At 43.9% G+C, this 17,272-nt stretch overlaps 1 protein-coding gene across 9 annotated transcripts in view; it reads right to left on the reverse strand.

Annotated features, from left to right (window-relative positions):
* HDAC7 (histone deacetylase 7) overlaps positions 1 to 17,272 on the reverse strand; it is a 964,197-nt gene that overhangs the window by 85,649 nt on the left and 861,276 nt on the right. For all 9 annotated transcript variants that reach the window (XM_030198155.1, XM_030198159.1, XM_030198158.1 and 6 more), the window contains 4 exons: positions 10,774 to 10,881; positions 9,704 to 9,759; positions 8,664 to 8,751; positions 454 to 573 (listed from right to left, as the gene is read on the reverse strand). In XM_030198155.1, coding sequence (XP_030054015.1) covers positions 454 to 573; positions 8,664 to 8,751; positions 9,704 to 9,759; positions 10,774 to 10,881 — 372 coding nt within the window. The remainder of the gene's footprint in view (positions 1 to 453; positions 574 to 8,663; positions 8,752 to 9,703; positions 9,760 to 10,773; positions 10,882 to 17,272) is intronic.

Consider the following 17,272-nt stretch of genomic DNA (forward strand, 5'->3'; position numbering starts at 1 on the left):
CCGACGTCACTAGACCACCAGGGAAGATTGCGTGAGTAGGGAGAAGTGGTGACAGGGCCATCCAGAACTCGGAGGGCGGGCGGGCGATCGATCCCAAACTTGGAGGGAGGGAGGGAGGGAGGGAAATCTCTACCTTCGGACTATAAGAAGCACCCCCCATTTTCCTCCCAAATTTGGGGGGAAAAAGTGTGTCTTATAGTCCGAAAAATACGGTAATTTAAATCCCAATGCAACTCTGGCCCAACTCACCTCAGCCACCACCGCCCTGAGGTTCACAATCCCAACATGGGTTGTCTGTACCACCACCACCACCTGAACCATCCAATCAGTCAAGGGCAAAAGCATCTCCCCCCCCCCCCCCAGCAGAAGAAACAGCATTTCTCTCTTTATGTCTTTCCCACTCCTTTCAAAACAATACTCAAAGCACAGGACACAGGAGCCCAGTATAATCACCTGATCGGGAGCGCCACTGCCGGGGAAAAAGTTGCCATCATCATAGCGATGCAAGGAGATGTACAGCACATTGGGGTCCCGGTAGAACACCTCCTGGGTCCCATTGCCATGGTGAACATCCTGAGGAAAGAAAGGAAGCAAAATAAAGACCCAGGTATTTGGGTACAGTGATGGACTCAATAGCAGTCTTGGGTGAATTTCACTGAATTAGGTACCTTGCATCAATTTGGCTCTTTTCAGCTTTTTATTATTATTATTTTCTCTTGGCTCTTTCCCTGAGACTGTAACTTTGAATTGTGCCTCTTTTGTGTGGTCACTGCATGCTTTTATGTTGATTGATTTTTTTTCCTGTTTTTTTCCCATGGCTTTACACATAGACAAACATGGTTTAATGGGACAGAGTCAGCACTGATTCAGCAAAGGGAAATCTTGCCTTTCCAATTTGCTTCATTTCTTTGAAGGCATAAATAAACATATTGATAAAGATGAGCCTGTTGATGCAGTGTATATCTAGATTTTCAGAAAGCTTTTCACAAAGTTCATGAGAGACTCCTGAGAAAATTAAAAAGTCATGGGATAGGAGACAATGTTCTGTTGCAGATTAGGAATTGGTTATTGGACACAAAACAGAGAGTAGGGTTAAATGGCCATTTTTCTCAATGGAGGAGAGTGAATAATGGAGTGCCACTGGGATCTATACTGGGACCAGTGCTATTTAACATATTTATAAATGATCTGGAAATTGGAACAACTGAGGCGATTAAATTGGCAGATCACACAAAACTAATCAAAGTTGCTAAAAAATATGCAGGCTGTGAAAAGTTACAGGAAAACCATAGGAAGATGAAGACTGGGCATCAAAATGGCAGATGAAATTTAATATGGACAAATGCAAAGTGATGCACATTGGGAATAATCATCAAAATCTTAGTTACCCGATGCTAGGGTCCACCTTAGGAGTCAGCACCCAAGAAAAAGCTCTAGGTGTCATTGTAGACAATATGCTGAAATCTTCTGCCCAGTGCATGGCAGCCAAAAAAGCAAACAGGATGCTAGGAATTATTAGGAAAGGGATGCAAAATAAGACCAAGAATATTATAATGCCTTTGTATCACTCCATGGTGCAACCACACTTGAGTACTGCATTCAATTCTAGTCGCCACAGCAGACGTAGCAGAATTATAAAAAGTTCAAAGAAGAGGGACCATAATGATAAAGGGGATGGAACTCTTCTCATAGGAAGAAAGGCTAAAGAGGTTAGGGCTCTCAAGCTTGGAAAAGAGAGGGTTGAGTGGAGATATGATGGAGGTCTGCAAAGCGGTGTATAATGGGTAAAAGTGAATCGATTTTTTACTCTTTCAAGAAGTACAAAAACTGAGGGACACTCATTTCAAGTTACTTGGAAATACTTTTAAAACAAATAGGAAGAAATATTTTTTCACTCAACAAATAGTTAAGCGCTGGAACTTGTTGCCATAGGAAGTGTTAACTGCAGTTAGCAATGTTCCTGTAGGAAAAGTCCATAGTTTGCTATTGAGATAGAAATGGGGGAAGTCACTGCTTGCCCTGGGATTGGTAGAATGGAATATTACTACTATTTGGGTTTCTGCCAGGTACCTGTGACCTGGACTGGCCACTGTTGGAAGCAGGATATTAGGCTAGATGGACCATTGGTCTGACCCAGTATGACTATTCTTTTGTTCATGGTTTTGTATAGGAGAGATACAAAAGGAACACAAAGAAGCAGGTGAGGCAACTCAGGAGACGGACAAGAGCAACCAAGTCAGACAAAAGAAATATATACTTAGAAAAAGTAGAACCCACAAACAGAGAAAAATAAACCACATATAAATAGGAGACAAAGATACCAGAAAACTGAGAGAAAGGAACACACAAACACAGTTGACAAAGCAGTGTGCTTGCTGTATCAGTCCATTTTAATGCACCAAAAATAAAGAGTCCTATATAATAATTACCCAGAAATATGTATTAAAGCCAAAACAAAGCAATGAAATGAACAGGATAGGTCTTCAAAATGTACAGCTAGGAAAGCAAAGTCACATCCCTATAACAGGTATACCATAGTCCGCGTTCTGTAAATAAATTTTGTTTGATGTTCCTGCTTTTCATCAAATGAGACTGAATATAACTCCTCCATATTTTATTTTGAAAAGAATCTTTATTGAGCATTTCCAAAACATGAATAACCAGTACAAAGTTCCAAAATAGTGAAGAACACGAATGAACTTAAGAAAGGTCGCTCTAAAACTGGCATTTCTGGCGCTCCCATTTATCCTCAAAACCCTATCCTGTACCCTCCCAACCTATCTTCTCCACCCCCCACCCTTATAGGAAGTAATAATGTTTCTGTGGAAAAAGAAAAACAGAAGTCGGCTTTGGGCCACTGGCATGAGGGTGTTCCAGAAAGGTTCTCAAATCACTTGGAAGGCAACACCATTCTGAGAAGTCCAGTATCCTGCGCCTTTCCTTAGAAAATAAAGTTATCATATAGGAATACCAAACTTGCTCTGAGGGTGCATCTGCAGATATCTAGAACAAAATAACTCTCAATATAACCAAGACAGACCATTTTAGAAGATTCAATAATCCTTTCTGCAGGGGACGTGGCTCAGGAAGAATACCCAACAAGCATCTGTGATAGGGACCGTCATGAAACGCCTAGCCACCCACCTGGGGTTACCCCGCAGCCACTGAGAGGGTATACCTCCAGCACAGTTCAGGTCCGCCTGCGCTGTACACTAGAACCCTCCTCATACCTCTGGGCGAGCCTCCTGCTCTCAAATTATCCCCAGTGATTTCTAGGTTACTGGGGCCATACTTCCAGTGGTTCCAGTTCCCAGACTAAGACTGAAGCAACAGCCAGCACTACTGGATAATTTTTCAAACTCCAGGCCAATCAGAGCCCAGTCAACAAATTTTAAAAGTATACTGCTGCTTGCTTCCTGCTTGTGTTAAAGAAAAAGAATATTCAGCTCCCTATAACAGCTTTACAGCAAAGAAACACCACCTGCTGGCCAAATAGGAGAAATACATTTCAGGACATAATTAAATGAGGAAAATGTATCGCTCTATGGTGCAACCGCGCCTTGAATATTGTGTTCAATTCTGGTCACCGCATCTCAAAAAAGATACAGTGGAATTAGAAAAGGTGCAGAGAAAGGCGACGAAAAAGATAAATGGGATGGGACGACTTCCCTATGAGGAAAGGCTAAAGCGTCTAGGGCTCTTCAGCTTGGAGAAAAGGTGGCTGAGGGGAGATATGATAGAGGTCTTTAAAATAATGAGTGGAGTGCAAAGGGTAGACGTGAAGCATCTGTTTACTCTTTCTAAAAATACTAGGACTAAGGGGCATGCAATGAAAAACAAGGTAGCAAATTTAAAACGAATTAGAGAAAAATTTTCTTCACTCAACGTGTAATTAAACTCTGGAATTCGTTGCCAGAGAATGTGGTAAAGGCGGTTAGCTTAGTGGGGTTTAAAAACTGTTTGGCCAGCTTCCTAAAGGAAAAGTCCATAGATCATTATTAAAATGGACTAGGGGAAAATCCACTGCTTATTTCTGGGATAAGCACTATAAAATGTTTTGTACTTTTTCAGGATCTTGCTAGGTATTTGTGACCTGGATCATAGGCGCCGACTCCGTGGGTGCTGTGGGTGTTCGAGCACCCCTGATATTTTCACCTGCCAGAAGTCAGAACTGGAATTTCCCTTCTCAGATGACCTGCTCTCTTCTCCCTTAACAGTCCTCCGCCAGTCCGCCCTTGCCTTTCTGCGTGCCGCCCAGAATTTTAAAAGTCATCTTATCTCGGGGTCCCAGCGGCAGCAGTGAAAGGCGAGCAGGCTCGGCGCTTCAGCCTTCACTTCTCTCTCAGCTCTGGTCCCACCCAGGTGGGACTAGAGCTAAGAAAGAAGAGAAGGCTGAAGCGCCAAGCCTGCTCCTTGGGCGGGACCAGAGCTGAGAGAGAAGGGAAGGCCGAAGCACTGAGCTTGCTCGCCTTTCACTGCCGCTGCCGGGACCCCAAGGTCAGATGACTTTTAAAATTCTGGGCGGCACGCGGGAAGGCAAGGGAGGACCGGTGGAGGACTGTTGTGGGAGAAGAGGTCGGGCTGGGGTTGGGACTGGAACTCGGAGGAGAGGGAGGGAGGGCGGGACTGGAACTCGGAGGAGAGAGAGGGAGACGGGGAGAGGAGGGTGAGACGGGGAGGGGGAATGCACCGCCTGTAAAAAAAAATAATAATAATTTTCAGCACCCCCAATCATTTTGAAAAGTTGGCTCCTATGACCTGCATTGGCCACTGTTGGAAACAGGATGCTGGGCTTGATGGACCTTTGGTCTGTCCCAGTATGGCAATACTTATGTACTATCTAATACACTTTACAAGCTTAAAACACTCCGTTTCTTCACAGGGACATATCTGTACCTTTCAATTATTTGAATCGAAGGCCAAGATTTATTTAGATTTTTGCTTGCACCTTTTTCAGTATGATGCGTAGGATGCGTTTCCTTCATATTGTGAAATAGTCTCCCATTCTGAGTATTATCACTTCAATAATTCAGTTTTGGAAGCAAATGAAAGCACATTTTTTTGTTCAGGCCTTTGATGCTGCTTAAAGCTATTGTTGTGAACAAAACTGCACTGCTTGTTTTCTTCTATTATAAGAACTATGTAAAATATTTTTAGGACATTTACACAGAGTTTGTATTTTATGACATTTGGGCTGGAGAAAAGAACACTCAAGGTATGCAATCTCCACACAGGGAAATTCCCAGCTACAGGTCGCCTTTACCAGAAAGGGAAGAAACTGGGGGACCAAAAAACCCCAACATACTAATGGACAAACTGACATGTTCTTGTTGGAAACAGGCCTTGTGTGCATGTGCATCAATCTGTGTATGTATGTGTGTGTGCAAACGTAAATGTGAATTTCTCTCTCCTTTTTTTCTTTTAAACCAAAAGCAATCTGGAAACAATAAAAATGGGCCCTAGAGGGAATGCATTTGGATTCTAACGAGATTTCACTTGACAGACTGACCAGACCTACTGTCTCACTGGAATTCCTCTTCAAACAGTAATGGGATGTAAATATGTGGACAGAAGTCCACCCTGCAAATATCTTCTATGAAGACCGACATCAGGTGGATCATTGATGCTGCCATGGTTCTGGCATCATGAGACCTGATGCGCCCTTAACTGGGTGAAGTCTGCCTGAGGATAAGTGAAAGAAATACAATCTGCAATCTAATTACTTGGCAACGGCAGTTGCAAGTTTAATGGGATCAAGAAAATAAATGGCTGAATGGACTTTAACCCCCCCCCCCCCCCCCCCGATATTCAGCTCTATTTAACTGGCCAGGAACAACTGAGATCACTTAAGAACAGTCAAACACTAATGCATATAAGTTCAAGTTCATTTTTATATGATATAATGTAGCATCATAGCAGTTTACAAAACATTAATAGCAGGAGAAAATGTGGCAAAGAAAAGAACTACAGGAAAGCAGAAAGGAGAGTACAGAGTTGCAATACTCTGCAGGGGAGTAGCTTAGGAGTAAAGGGAGCAGGTCCAACAGGTTCAGTGCTTCAACATGAGCCTCCAAGGCCAGAGAGAAAGCATCAGGGGGAAAATTCACCCAGTGGACTCAAAAACCTGCCTAACAATTAAGTGTTAAGGGCTGCTTTAAAATCTTGATGGGAAGGTAATAAAGCATAAACTAAGGGGAAGGCCATACCACAGGGTGGGGCCGGCAACATTAAATATTGATTTCTGGAAGATGTTCAAAAGAATTGTGTGAAAAGAAGGGATGGTGAAAAGATGTTGCTGTGATGCTCGGAGGGCCCAACTGGGAAAACAGATTGTCAAGTAGCAGGCAAGAATCAAAGGTTGGCCTGGATTAAGAATCCTGTGGATTAATGTAAGAAGTTTGTAATTAATCTGTGATTCAACAGGGAGCCAGTGCTCCTGCCTAAGAGGAGAGGTAAAATGATCATATTTCCGTCTACCAATAATCTGTTTAACAGCTACATTCTGGACAAGCTGCAAGCATCTAATTTCCCATTGTCCAAGACCCTTAAATAATGCATTGTAGTAATCTAGACATAAGGGCACTAGGGCTTGTACCGGTATACGGAGTCCTCCAGATTCTAGAAAAGAACGAAGGGACTGAATCTGACACAATCTATAGAAACATTTACTTACGGTAGCAGAGATACAAGGGTAAAAAGTAAGATTGGCATCAATAATAAAACCTAGAATCTTAACAGAATCAGAAATAGATATCTGAGTACCTGAAAGAGTAATGGAGTCTAAGGTCTTGTGAGCAGCACTGCGAGTGAAAAACATAGCCTTAGATTTAGAAAGATTAAGTTTCATTTAGTTATCTTGGATCCAATGCAAGACAGCCTGTAGTTTAGTAGTCAAAACAGATTGCCGAAGGATCAGAGGGGTCAAATGTTGCAAGAATCCAGACATCGTCGCTAGTGTATTTTTCTAGTGAAAAAGCTGCAGGTACTCAAATGCCAGGCAACCCTTCAGGGTTGGAGTGATCACTAAGGACCCACCCCAAAATGGCCAGGCCCCTTGCAATCATTTGCATAATCTATGACAGGGTAGAATTGGTATGTAGAGCCTGAGCTCTTTCATTAAAACTTGTGGACCATGAGTCAATTTTAGCAGACAATGGAAAAGGTGCCGATATTAAGTACACTAAAGTACCCCCTCAAAAAAAGCCCTGTCGTCGGCATAGACAAAGTGTTTAAATTGCAACGCTATCCAGATTCCACCCAAATGCCTCCAGAACACAACTAACTGTATCACACATGCTTTTCCACATGAGGTCATTTTATACCTTCAGTGCTGATACACTGGAGCCAAACATTGTCATGTTGCCAGCACTTCTTGAAGCTGCTGGGAGTCTTAAGTTTCTAGGACACTGGTAAACACAGGTTATGGAAAGTCAACCAGCTCAATGATAACTTTGACTGGTGCTGGACAGCGTACCAGAAACTATTTGTGTGGCCACAGCCTGTACCACGAAAGAAACCGTGAAAAAGAATTTTTCTAAAGGGAGAAGAGAGCACTGAAATGCAAATTATTTGCTCACTTAACTATTGTGGAAAAAGCATAACTGTTGGGCTCTTCAGAAAGTGAGAAGAGGTAGTCTCATGTGATGATGCCAATGCAGGAGGACTTGTGCGGTGCATCACTATAGAAATTTAACAGCATTGTGTATTTTTCCTCTGACCCATTAAATTAATCTTTCCAACCATGTCCTGCTCTGTTACTTACTGAAAGGTTCAGGAAAACTTTTGACAGAGTCCTCCCTCCCCATCGCTTCTGGTGCCCACTCCCCCCTGCGGGTTTGGCATCTCTTCCTCCCTTGGGCCAGCATCTCTCCCCACTCCCTGGTTCAGCCTCTTTCCTCCTCCCCTAGCCCCTTCCCCGTGGGTCTGGCACTAATCTCTCACCAGTTGCCTTCAGCCAGCCCCTGGGTCTTTCCTCTGTGTTCTGTCTCCTCTGATGCAATTTCCTGTGGATAGGATATGGCAGAGGGGAAGACCCAGGGACTGGTTGAAGGTAGCCTTTCCTGCTGCTGCCACCAGCCACCAATGAACTTTACAAGACTGCAGGGGAGAAAGAGGTGGGGAAACAGTGCTGGACTCATTGAGGTGGGGGGGGGGGGGGGGGAGGGGGGAGAAGAAAAGGCTTAACCTGTAGACCAAGTTTATTTATTCATTTATTTATTGCACTTGTATCCTACATTTTCCCACCTATTTGCAGGCTCAATGTGGCTTACAGAGTCCTGTTATGGCATCGACATTACAGGGTATAATATACAGTTGGTGTTACAAAGAGATCAAGAATGACAAAAAAGAACTAAGCAGACAATTATAGAACAAAGATATTTGGCATCAGGGTGAGATGGTGTTGTATTATAGTTAAGCTATGGGTTCTGATGGTAGGCTTTGTTGAAGAGATAGGTTTTCAGGGATTTGCGAAAGTTATTTATTACGTTAATTGTTTTCAAGTTGGTTGGTAGGTCAGAGGATGGGTATTCTGGCACCCTCAACTGCTGGTGCCCTGGGCCACAGCATTACATGGTCCAATGGTTAAGATGGCACTACCAAGAGGCTGCATATTAAAAAGTCATCAGAAGAGATGGCCAGAGCTTGATTTGTCAAGAACTCACCCAGTCGACAATCAGGATCTTGCTGACACACAATTTCTGTTGCAGTTGCCGGGCAGCAATCGCCACAGAGTTAAAGAAGCAGAACCCCCTGGGAATATGGGAAAAATGTAGAAAAGGCGTCAAAGCACTATCATTCCTCACCCAAATTCACAGCAGATAGACAGACAAGTAGATAAATCCAGCTACTGCTCACCTCAGCTTGCAACAGACACACACTCATGGCTATTGCTAAACCTCACATTTCTTCACCCTACATACATTTTTCTACTTTTGGTTAAGAATTACGGCATTTGTCCTTTTCTCCCCAGAGAGACTCAAATAATTGCACTTGCAATTTGTACTACATTTGAACAGGGTGCAGTTACAGAAGGCATTCTGTTCCTATTCATTTAATAAATGTGACCATATTTGAGAAAAGGTGACTAAAGTCAACCGAAACAAAAAATGAGGTTTTAATGAATTCTGTTAGAGCAAACAATTTGTAATACAACAATCCAACCCCATTCTTTCATGTGAAAAAATTCAGAAGCTACAGAAGTTCAAACATGTAACTTTTCAGATTGCTTATGGATCCATGGCATGGCAAAAAAAAGTTGGCCATTTTTAACATTTTGGAACTGCTATTTTAGTCATCTTTTCCCAGAGACTGTCACAAATTTCTAGTCTGCTTTATCTAAAACTCTAAGGGGGTTAACAACCAGAGCTCAGCATGCCACAATACCTTATATTCTGACTGCTTCCAGCATGCACCCTTCTAATGCTGCATTTGCTGACAAATTTCATTAAAAAATAAGAAAAGTCATGCTGGGCTCGGCTGTCTTTTTCCAACGCTGGCCATTCTGGGTCACAAGTACCCGGAATATCCCAAAAGGCAGATCTGTTTCTCATAGCTCATTTCCAGTCTACCTGGCTAATGATTTATGGACTTTTCCTCCAGGAACTTGTCCAAACCTCTTCTGAATGCAGAATACTCTGCTGAAGCAGAAGCAACAGGTAAAATACAAGCAGCACTGATGGACAGACAGAGCGAGTCTCCTTACATGGCTGTTGTATGATCTGCATGATGTCCTGGGGGTCTCACCACCGCAAAGCCATTCTAAACGCAGAGGGAAGACCACAGCTTTAGTCAGAGTTAGAACATATCAACACAGTTTCTGTTAGAACACTTAAGACCTCTAGGGCCCAGCCAATACTCAGTTGCCCCCTGGTGTCACTGGAGACCCCACTTGATTTCTCCTCTTGCTCTTATTAATGCCCTCTATCTGCATGCTTGAATTCCATCACTGCTGGCCAAAACCAGAGGAAAGGCAGCTAGCCCCCCGGTCAGCCAAGTGCGCTCTTGTGCAGCGCCATGCACTGTCACACCTCTGTGCCTCAGCATTCCTGTTCATGCCAGTAAAATGCATTTCCCTTTCACCACCTGCCTCCCACTCCCATGACTGTATTATCAGATTTCTGCTTAACCTCCACCTCCCTAATCACTAGGTCCTATAAAAGTGCTAGTGTTCTTAAGCATGCTAAAGTTTAATCCCCCCCCCCCCCCTCCACAAATTAGCAAAGATTTAAGATATATCCACCCTCCTTCCTTCTTCCAGCATTCATTTCTACTTCATCAACAGCAAAGTCACCCTTAGGACAACTTACCTACGAATATGAAACCAGTTCTCAGTGATAAGTTCACAGGCATCAACAATGATTGCTCTTATGTCAGACAGAGGCTGGTAATGCAACCTCTCTCCAGATATGGGTGTGTGTTTTGGCAATAGAGAGTATCTCTTCCAGAAATACAGCATGATTGGTGGGGAAAAGGATGAACCTTCCATAATATTGATAGGGCATTTTCAAAACCTAAGGGCTGACTCTGCTGATCTCAAGCCTCAAAAGATTAGCAGAACTGGCCCATAACTTTTGAAAAGGAGTATAGTACTAGTATTATAGATGTAGTGATATTCTGGGAAGGAAGCTCGGTGGAATGTGTGCAGTGAGTTACCAGCACTTGCTCTTAAATGGCTATTTTTAGTACCTGGAATAAACAGTGAAAAGTAACTGGAATGGCATTCCCAAGCTTGCACCCAGAGCCCCAATGTGCCAGTTCTCCTGTTTTATTTACCTTGAGCTCTCTGGTTGCCACTTTAACTGCAAGATCAATCACACTACCCGCTGCCCAGCGGGCTGCATTAGAAGAGTGCATCTCGTTCCAGATTGTGTCATTGTCCACCTAAGCACAGACAGAAGAAGCAATGATTAAAAACACACCAACAGGGCATTCTGGGTACTGCAGTTCTGTCTTACAAATAAGCACATGCTGACTCATGTTATCTCACAGGATGCAGAGTCATTGAACTTTGCTGCAGCAAGTGAGATACCCTTGGGTTTTCCAAGAACAATTTTCAGAAACCATTTAACTGGGAAATAAAGATTTATCCAGCCCTTACCCAGCTACAAGTATAGTAACATAGTAACATAGTACATGACGGCAGAAAAAGACCTGCACGGTCCATCCAGTCTGCCCAAGACAAACTCATATGTGTATACCTTACCTTGAATTGAATTTGTACCTGTCCTTTTCAAGGCACAGACCATATAAGTCTGCCCAGCAGTATTTCCCGCCTCCCAACCACCAGTCCCGCCTCCCAGCACCGGCTCTGGTACAGACCGTATAAGTCTGCCCTCCCCTATCCTCGCTTCCCAACCACCACCCCCTCTTTCCCCCACCTGCTCCGCCACCCAATTTCAGCTAAGCTTCTGAGGATCCATTCCTTCTGCACAGGATTCCTCTATGCATATCCCACGCATGTTTGAACTCCGTTACCGTTTTCATCTCCACCACCTCCCGCGAGAGGGCATTCCAAGCGTTCACCACCCTCTCTGTGAAAAAATACTTCCTGACATCTTTCCTGAGTCTGCCCCCCTTCAATCTCATTTCATGTCCTCTCGTTCTACCGCCTTCCCATCTCCGGAAAAGATTCGTTTGCGGATTAATACCATTCAAATATTTGAATGTCTGTATCATATCACCCCTGTTCCTCCTTTCCTCCAGGGTGTACATGTTCAGGTCAGCAAGCCTCTCTTCATACGTCTTGGAACGTAAATCCCATACCATCCTCGTAGCTTTTCTTTGCACCGCTTCCATTTTTTTAACATCCTTAGCAAGATACGGCCTCCAAAACTGAACACAATACTCCAGGTGGGGCCTCACCAACGTCTTATACAGGGGCATTAAAACCTCCTTTCTTCTGCTGGTCACTCCTCTCTCTATACAGCCTAGCAACCTTCTAGCTACGGTCACCGCCTTGTCGCACTGTTTCGTCGCCTTCAGGTCCTCAGATACTATCACCCCAAGATCCCTCTCCCCGTCCGTGCCTATCAGACTCTCCCCGCCTAACACATACGTCTCCCTTGGATTTCTACTCCCTAAGTGCATCACTTTGCATTTCTTCGCATTGAACTTTAATTGCCAAACGTTAGACCATTCTTCTAGCTTCTTCAGATCTTTTTTCATGTTTTCCACTCCCTCCGGGGTGTCCACTCTGTTGGAAATCTTGGTGTCATCCGCAAAAAGGCAAACTTTACCTTGTAACCCTTCGGCTATGTCACTCACAAATATATTGAACAGAACCGGCCCCAGCACCGATCCCTGAGGCACTCCACTACTCACCTTTCCTTCCTCCGAGCGAACTCCATTCACCACCACCCTCTGGCGTCTGTCCGTCAACCAGTTCCTAATCCAGTTCACCACTTCGGGTCCTATCTTCAGGCCGTCTAGTTTATTTAAGAGCCTCCTGTGGGGAACCGTGTCAAAAGCCTTGCTGAAATCTAAGTAGATGACGTCCATAGCACGTCCTTGATTTAATTCTCCCGTCACCCAGTCAAAGAATTCAATGAGATTCGTTTGGCACGATTTCCCTTTGGTGAAACCATGTTGTCTCGGATCTTGCAACTTATTGGCTTCCAGGAAATTCACTATCCTTTCCTTCAGCATGGCTTCCATTACTTTTCCAATAACCGAAGTGAGGCTTACCGGCCTGTAGTTTCCAGCTTCTTCCCTATCCCCACTTTTGTGAAGAGGGACCACCTCCGCCGTTCTCCAATCCCTCGGAACCTCTCCCGTCTCCAAGGATTTATTAAACAAGTCTTTAAGAGGACCCGCCAGAACCTCTCTGAGCTCTCTCAGTATTCTGGGGTGGATCCCGTCCGGCCCCATGGCTTTGTCCACCTTTAGCTTTCCAAGTTGTTGATACACACTCTCTTCCATGAACGGCGCTCTATCCACCTCATTCTCAGGTGTACTTTTGCCAGTCCCTCTCGGTCCTTCCCCAGGGTTTTCTTCAGTGAAAACAGAACAAAAGTATCTATTTAGCAAATTGGCTTTTTCGTCATCATTTTCTACATAGTGTTTTGTTGTATCTTTTAGTCTCACAATTCCCCTTTATAGTCCTTCTCCTTTCACTAATATACCTGAAGAAGTTTTTGTCTCCCCTCCTTACATTTCTAGCCATATGTTCTTCCGCTTGCGCCTTTGCCAGACGTACCTCTCTCTTGGCTTCTTTCAGTTTCATCCGGTATTCCTCCCCGTGTTCTTTCTCTTGAGATTTTCTATATTTCTGGAACGCTAACTCTTTAATCTTTATTTTCTCAGCCACTTGCTTTGAGAACCATATCGATTTCCTTTTTCTCTTGCTTTTATTTACTCTCCTTACATAAAGGTCTGTGGCCCTGTTTATTACTTCTTTTAGCCTGGACCACTGTCCTTCCACTTCTCGTATGTCCTCCCAGCCCATCAGCTCCTTCCTCAGGTATTCTTCCATTTTGTTAAAGTCAGCTCGCTTGAAATCCAGGACTTTGAGTTTAGAGTGGCCGCCATCCACATGAGCCGTTACATCAAAACAAACCGTTTGATGGTCACTGTTTCCCAGGTGTGCAGCCACTCGGACATTTGACACACTATCCCCATTCGTGAGCACCAGATCTAACGTGGCTCCGTCCCTCGTGGGTTCGTTCACCATTTGTCTGAGCAGAGCACTTTGGAAAGCATCCACAATCTCTCTACTTCTTTCCGATTTTGCAGACGGAACCTTCCAATCTACATCCGGCAGATTAAAATCTCCTAACAACAGCACCTCTCTTTTCTTCCCCAACTTTTGAATATCAGCGATCAGATCTTTATCCAGTTCCTCCAATTGTGTCGGGGGTCTGTAGACAACACCCACGTGGACCAAGGTTTTATCCTCTCTTGTTAAGGTGATCCATATCGCTTCTTCCTTTCCCCACTTCCCTGTCATTTCAGTTGCTGCGATATCATTTCTCAGATACAGAGCTACTCCTCCACCTTTACGTCCCTCTCTATCCTTCCTAAAAAGATTATAGCCTGGTATGTTTACATCCCAGTCATGGGAACCATTGAGCCATGTCTCTGTGACTGCAACTATGTCCAAGTCATTCTCCAACATCAGGGCTTGAAGGTCATGAATTTTATTGCTTATACTGTGAGCATTTGTGGTCATTGCTTTCCAATTACATTTCCTAGTATGTGTTTTGGGTTTAGTGATTTGTGAGTGTCTTTTCTCTTTGGGTACCTTCTCCTCTTTTTGTTCCCTCTTCCTTGCTTTTTCTTTTTCTTCTGCTTCAATTTTAGTTTCAGGAACATCACAGTGCTGTAGTGGATCAAAAGAATTTTGTAGTGGCAACACTTGTGTGGGCGGATGTTTCTGTGTGACATGACGAATTCTGCCTGAGCCTACTGTGAACCATCTGTTCCTTTGTGGTTTTATTCTCTGAGGCAGTGGTGAGAAGTTATGATTCTGTACAGTCCTATAAGTTGCTTTAATTGCATCTAATTCTTGCATTACTTTATATAGCTCTTGTTTTAAAGTAGATAGCTGAAGGCAGATAGGACAAGCTTTAAGTTTCCAGATGATTGGCCTTGAAACCAAAGCAGCACAATTATTGCAGAGAATAAAAGTCATCCTGATTGGTTGAAATGGGTATGAACAGGTGTACTATGTTGGAGTATCCGCCTGCAAGACTGCCTATGTATGACTGTGGAGTAAAGTTAATAAGGTTTGGTTTGTCTATAAATGTGTGGAAAACCCTGGGGTGGGTGGGATTATAAGTCCCAATGGGTCAGCTTAAGTGCTGCTATCAAGGGAATTCTCTAGTTGAATGGACCAAAATGGTAGTGTCTGATCCAGCACCTTACAATTTATTATACTTTTTAAAACTGCCCTAAGATATTAATAACTTTCCTTTTAAATAAATCTAGATATTTTAAATAAATCTAGATATTGCCAATAATTATAGCAGTGTCAGCTATGTAAAAATGCCCCTCCCCTCTATCAGAGTTTGGCAGGAACAGAAAGAAAGAAAGAAAGACAGAAAGAGAGGTTTCCCAGTGCTAATTAAATTGATTAAGCAACAAGCCTTAAAAATTTTAGACAATATCAGGTATGTTTCTCACCTAATGCCAGTCAATTTGAGAAGAGTATGGGATTTAGGGTCAGAATAAACCTGTCCTTTTTGTAGGAGCTTGGTTCAGTCCTGCACCTAATGCCAGTCAATTTGAGAAGAGTATGGGATTTAGGGTCAGAATAAACCTGTCCTTTTTGTAGGAGCTTGGTTCAGTCCTGCACCTGGAAGTTGGAAGTATGCATGGGGGGATCTACTTTCAGACAGGTATGAAGCAGGCAGCCCTGGGGATACGTTTAGATTCAGAGATGGAGATAAATTGTGCTGATTATGTTTTCAACTCTAAGTGCACTAATTTCAAGGAAAGAAAATACCCACAGTTAAAGCAGGAGCAAGTTTCCATAGATACTTTCTCTTTGAAAGTTGCCCTGGGAAAACCTACTACTTTCCCTTTAAGAACTGGTATAAAGCTCCTGCCAAAGGATCTGCTGACATTGCATTTGTAGAGGCAGATTTGAAAATTAACCCTACTAGGGATAATTTTATAAGCAACTTGAATGTGTACAAGAGTGTCACCCTGGGGCAACATGCACACAAAAGTAGGCACTGTGAATATGTGTAGGAAGGGGCATAGCTACCATTGAGCAAGCCTGACACAGAGCTCCAGGGGTGCACAATGGTAGGGGCACCTGCTGTCAAACCAAAGTGCCCTCTAATATACTGGCTTCCTGCTCTTCATTCCTGCTGTCCAACTTCTTTCTCTCTCCCTTCTGCTATCCCCCCTTCAGAGTCCAGCATCTCTCCATCTTCCTTCCCCTCCCCCCACGTGGGTTGGGTCTGGCATATCGCTCTTCCTTTCACCTCCTCCCCCCTCCTTTTCAGGTACAGCACCCACTCCTTTGCATCTCTAGTCGGAACTCTTTGCCGGAACATGCAGTAACAAAGGTTAGCGTATCTTGTTTTAAAGAAGGTTTGGACAAGTTCCTGGAGGAAAAGTCCATGGTTTGCTATCAAGAAAGACATGGGGAAGCCACCGTTTGCCCTGGAATTGGTAGAATGGAATGCTGCTACTATTTGGGTTTCTGCCAGGTACCTGTGACCTAGATTGGCCACTGTTGGAAGCAGGATAGTGGGCTAGATGGACCACTAGTCTGACTCAGTATGGCTATTGTTATGTTCTCCCCCCCCCCCCCCCGGCAGTCTTCCAAACTTGTAGCAGGTTGCCTGTAGAAGTTGTGATGAAAATCATCTGCCTCTTGCTGGTCCCACCAGGGCTTTTCTCAGCTGTGTCCTGCCCACGAGAAGTTACATCGAAGGAGGCGGTACATAACAGGAGAAAGGCCTGGCAGGGCCAGCTGGAGGCAGTCTGTTTTGATCGTGCTGCTGCCCTGCTATTAGTTTGGAGGACTATGAGGTGGTCACAGAGCAATGCCAGACCTGCTGGTAGGGGGGAAATGGGAAGGAAAAATACCAGATCCACGTAGAGCAGGGGGAGGGAGGAGCTGAAGAAACGGAGAGATAAGGGTCTGTGGAGGGTGCGATGAGACTGGACTCAAAAGGGAGGCAGAGATGCCAGGCTGGGGAGAGATGCTGGGAATAACGGAGGGTGAGACAGATGCTTGACCATGGGGGGGGGGGGGGGGCAAGGTGAAAGACGGAGAAATGCTAGCCTTTGGATGAGGGATGCAGGAGAAATGGAAGAAGCTGGACATAGGGAGGGATAGGGATACAAAGATGAGATGTTGGGCATGGAAGGAGCATAGTGACAGGAACACAGAGAGGTAATGCTGGATGCAGGGGAAGGAAAAGGGAAACAGAAGAGAGATCCTGATTATGGGGGCTGAAAAGAATTGATAACGGACACCAAGAGATGGATGACAGATGAGAGAAAGGACATATTAAAAGGACAGAAGATCCTAGAAAGAGTTAAGAAAAAAAATACAAAACAGCAGAAAAGAGACCATGGAACCAATACAATGCTCACACAACAAAAGGTAGCAAAAGATTAATTTCTGAATGTATTAATTGTACTATGTCAGCTTTGGAAATTGTGCTTCTCCGATATCTTGCACTTCAGTTTCCATTTCTATTACTGTTACAGGTTTTCTATATAAAAGTCTCCAGACTTTTGTTTCCTTTTTACAGAGCTTGTTTCCTGGAACTTAGAAGGGGTCAACCCTCTCTGGTTCCCAATACATTGGGAG

The sequence above is a fragment of the Microcaecilia unicolor genome, chromosome 3, assembly GCF_901765095.1.
Source record: "Microcaecilia unicolor chromosome 3, aMicUni1.1, whole genome shotgun sequence".
Taxonomy (NCBI): Eukaryota; Metazoa; Chordata; class Amphibia; order Gymnophiona; family Siphonopidae; genus Microcaecilia; species Microcaecilia unicolor.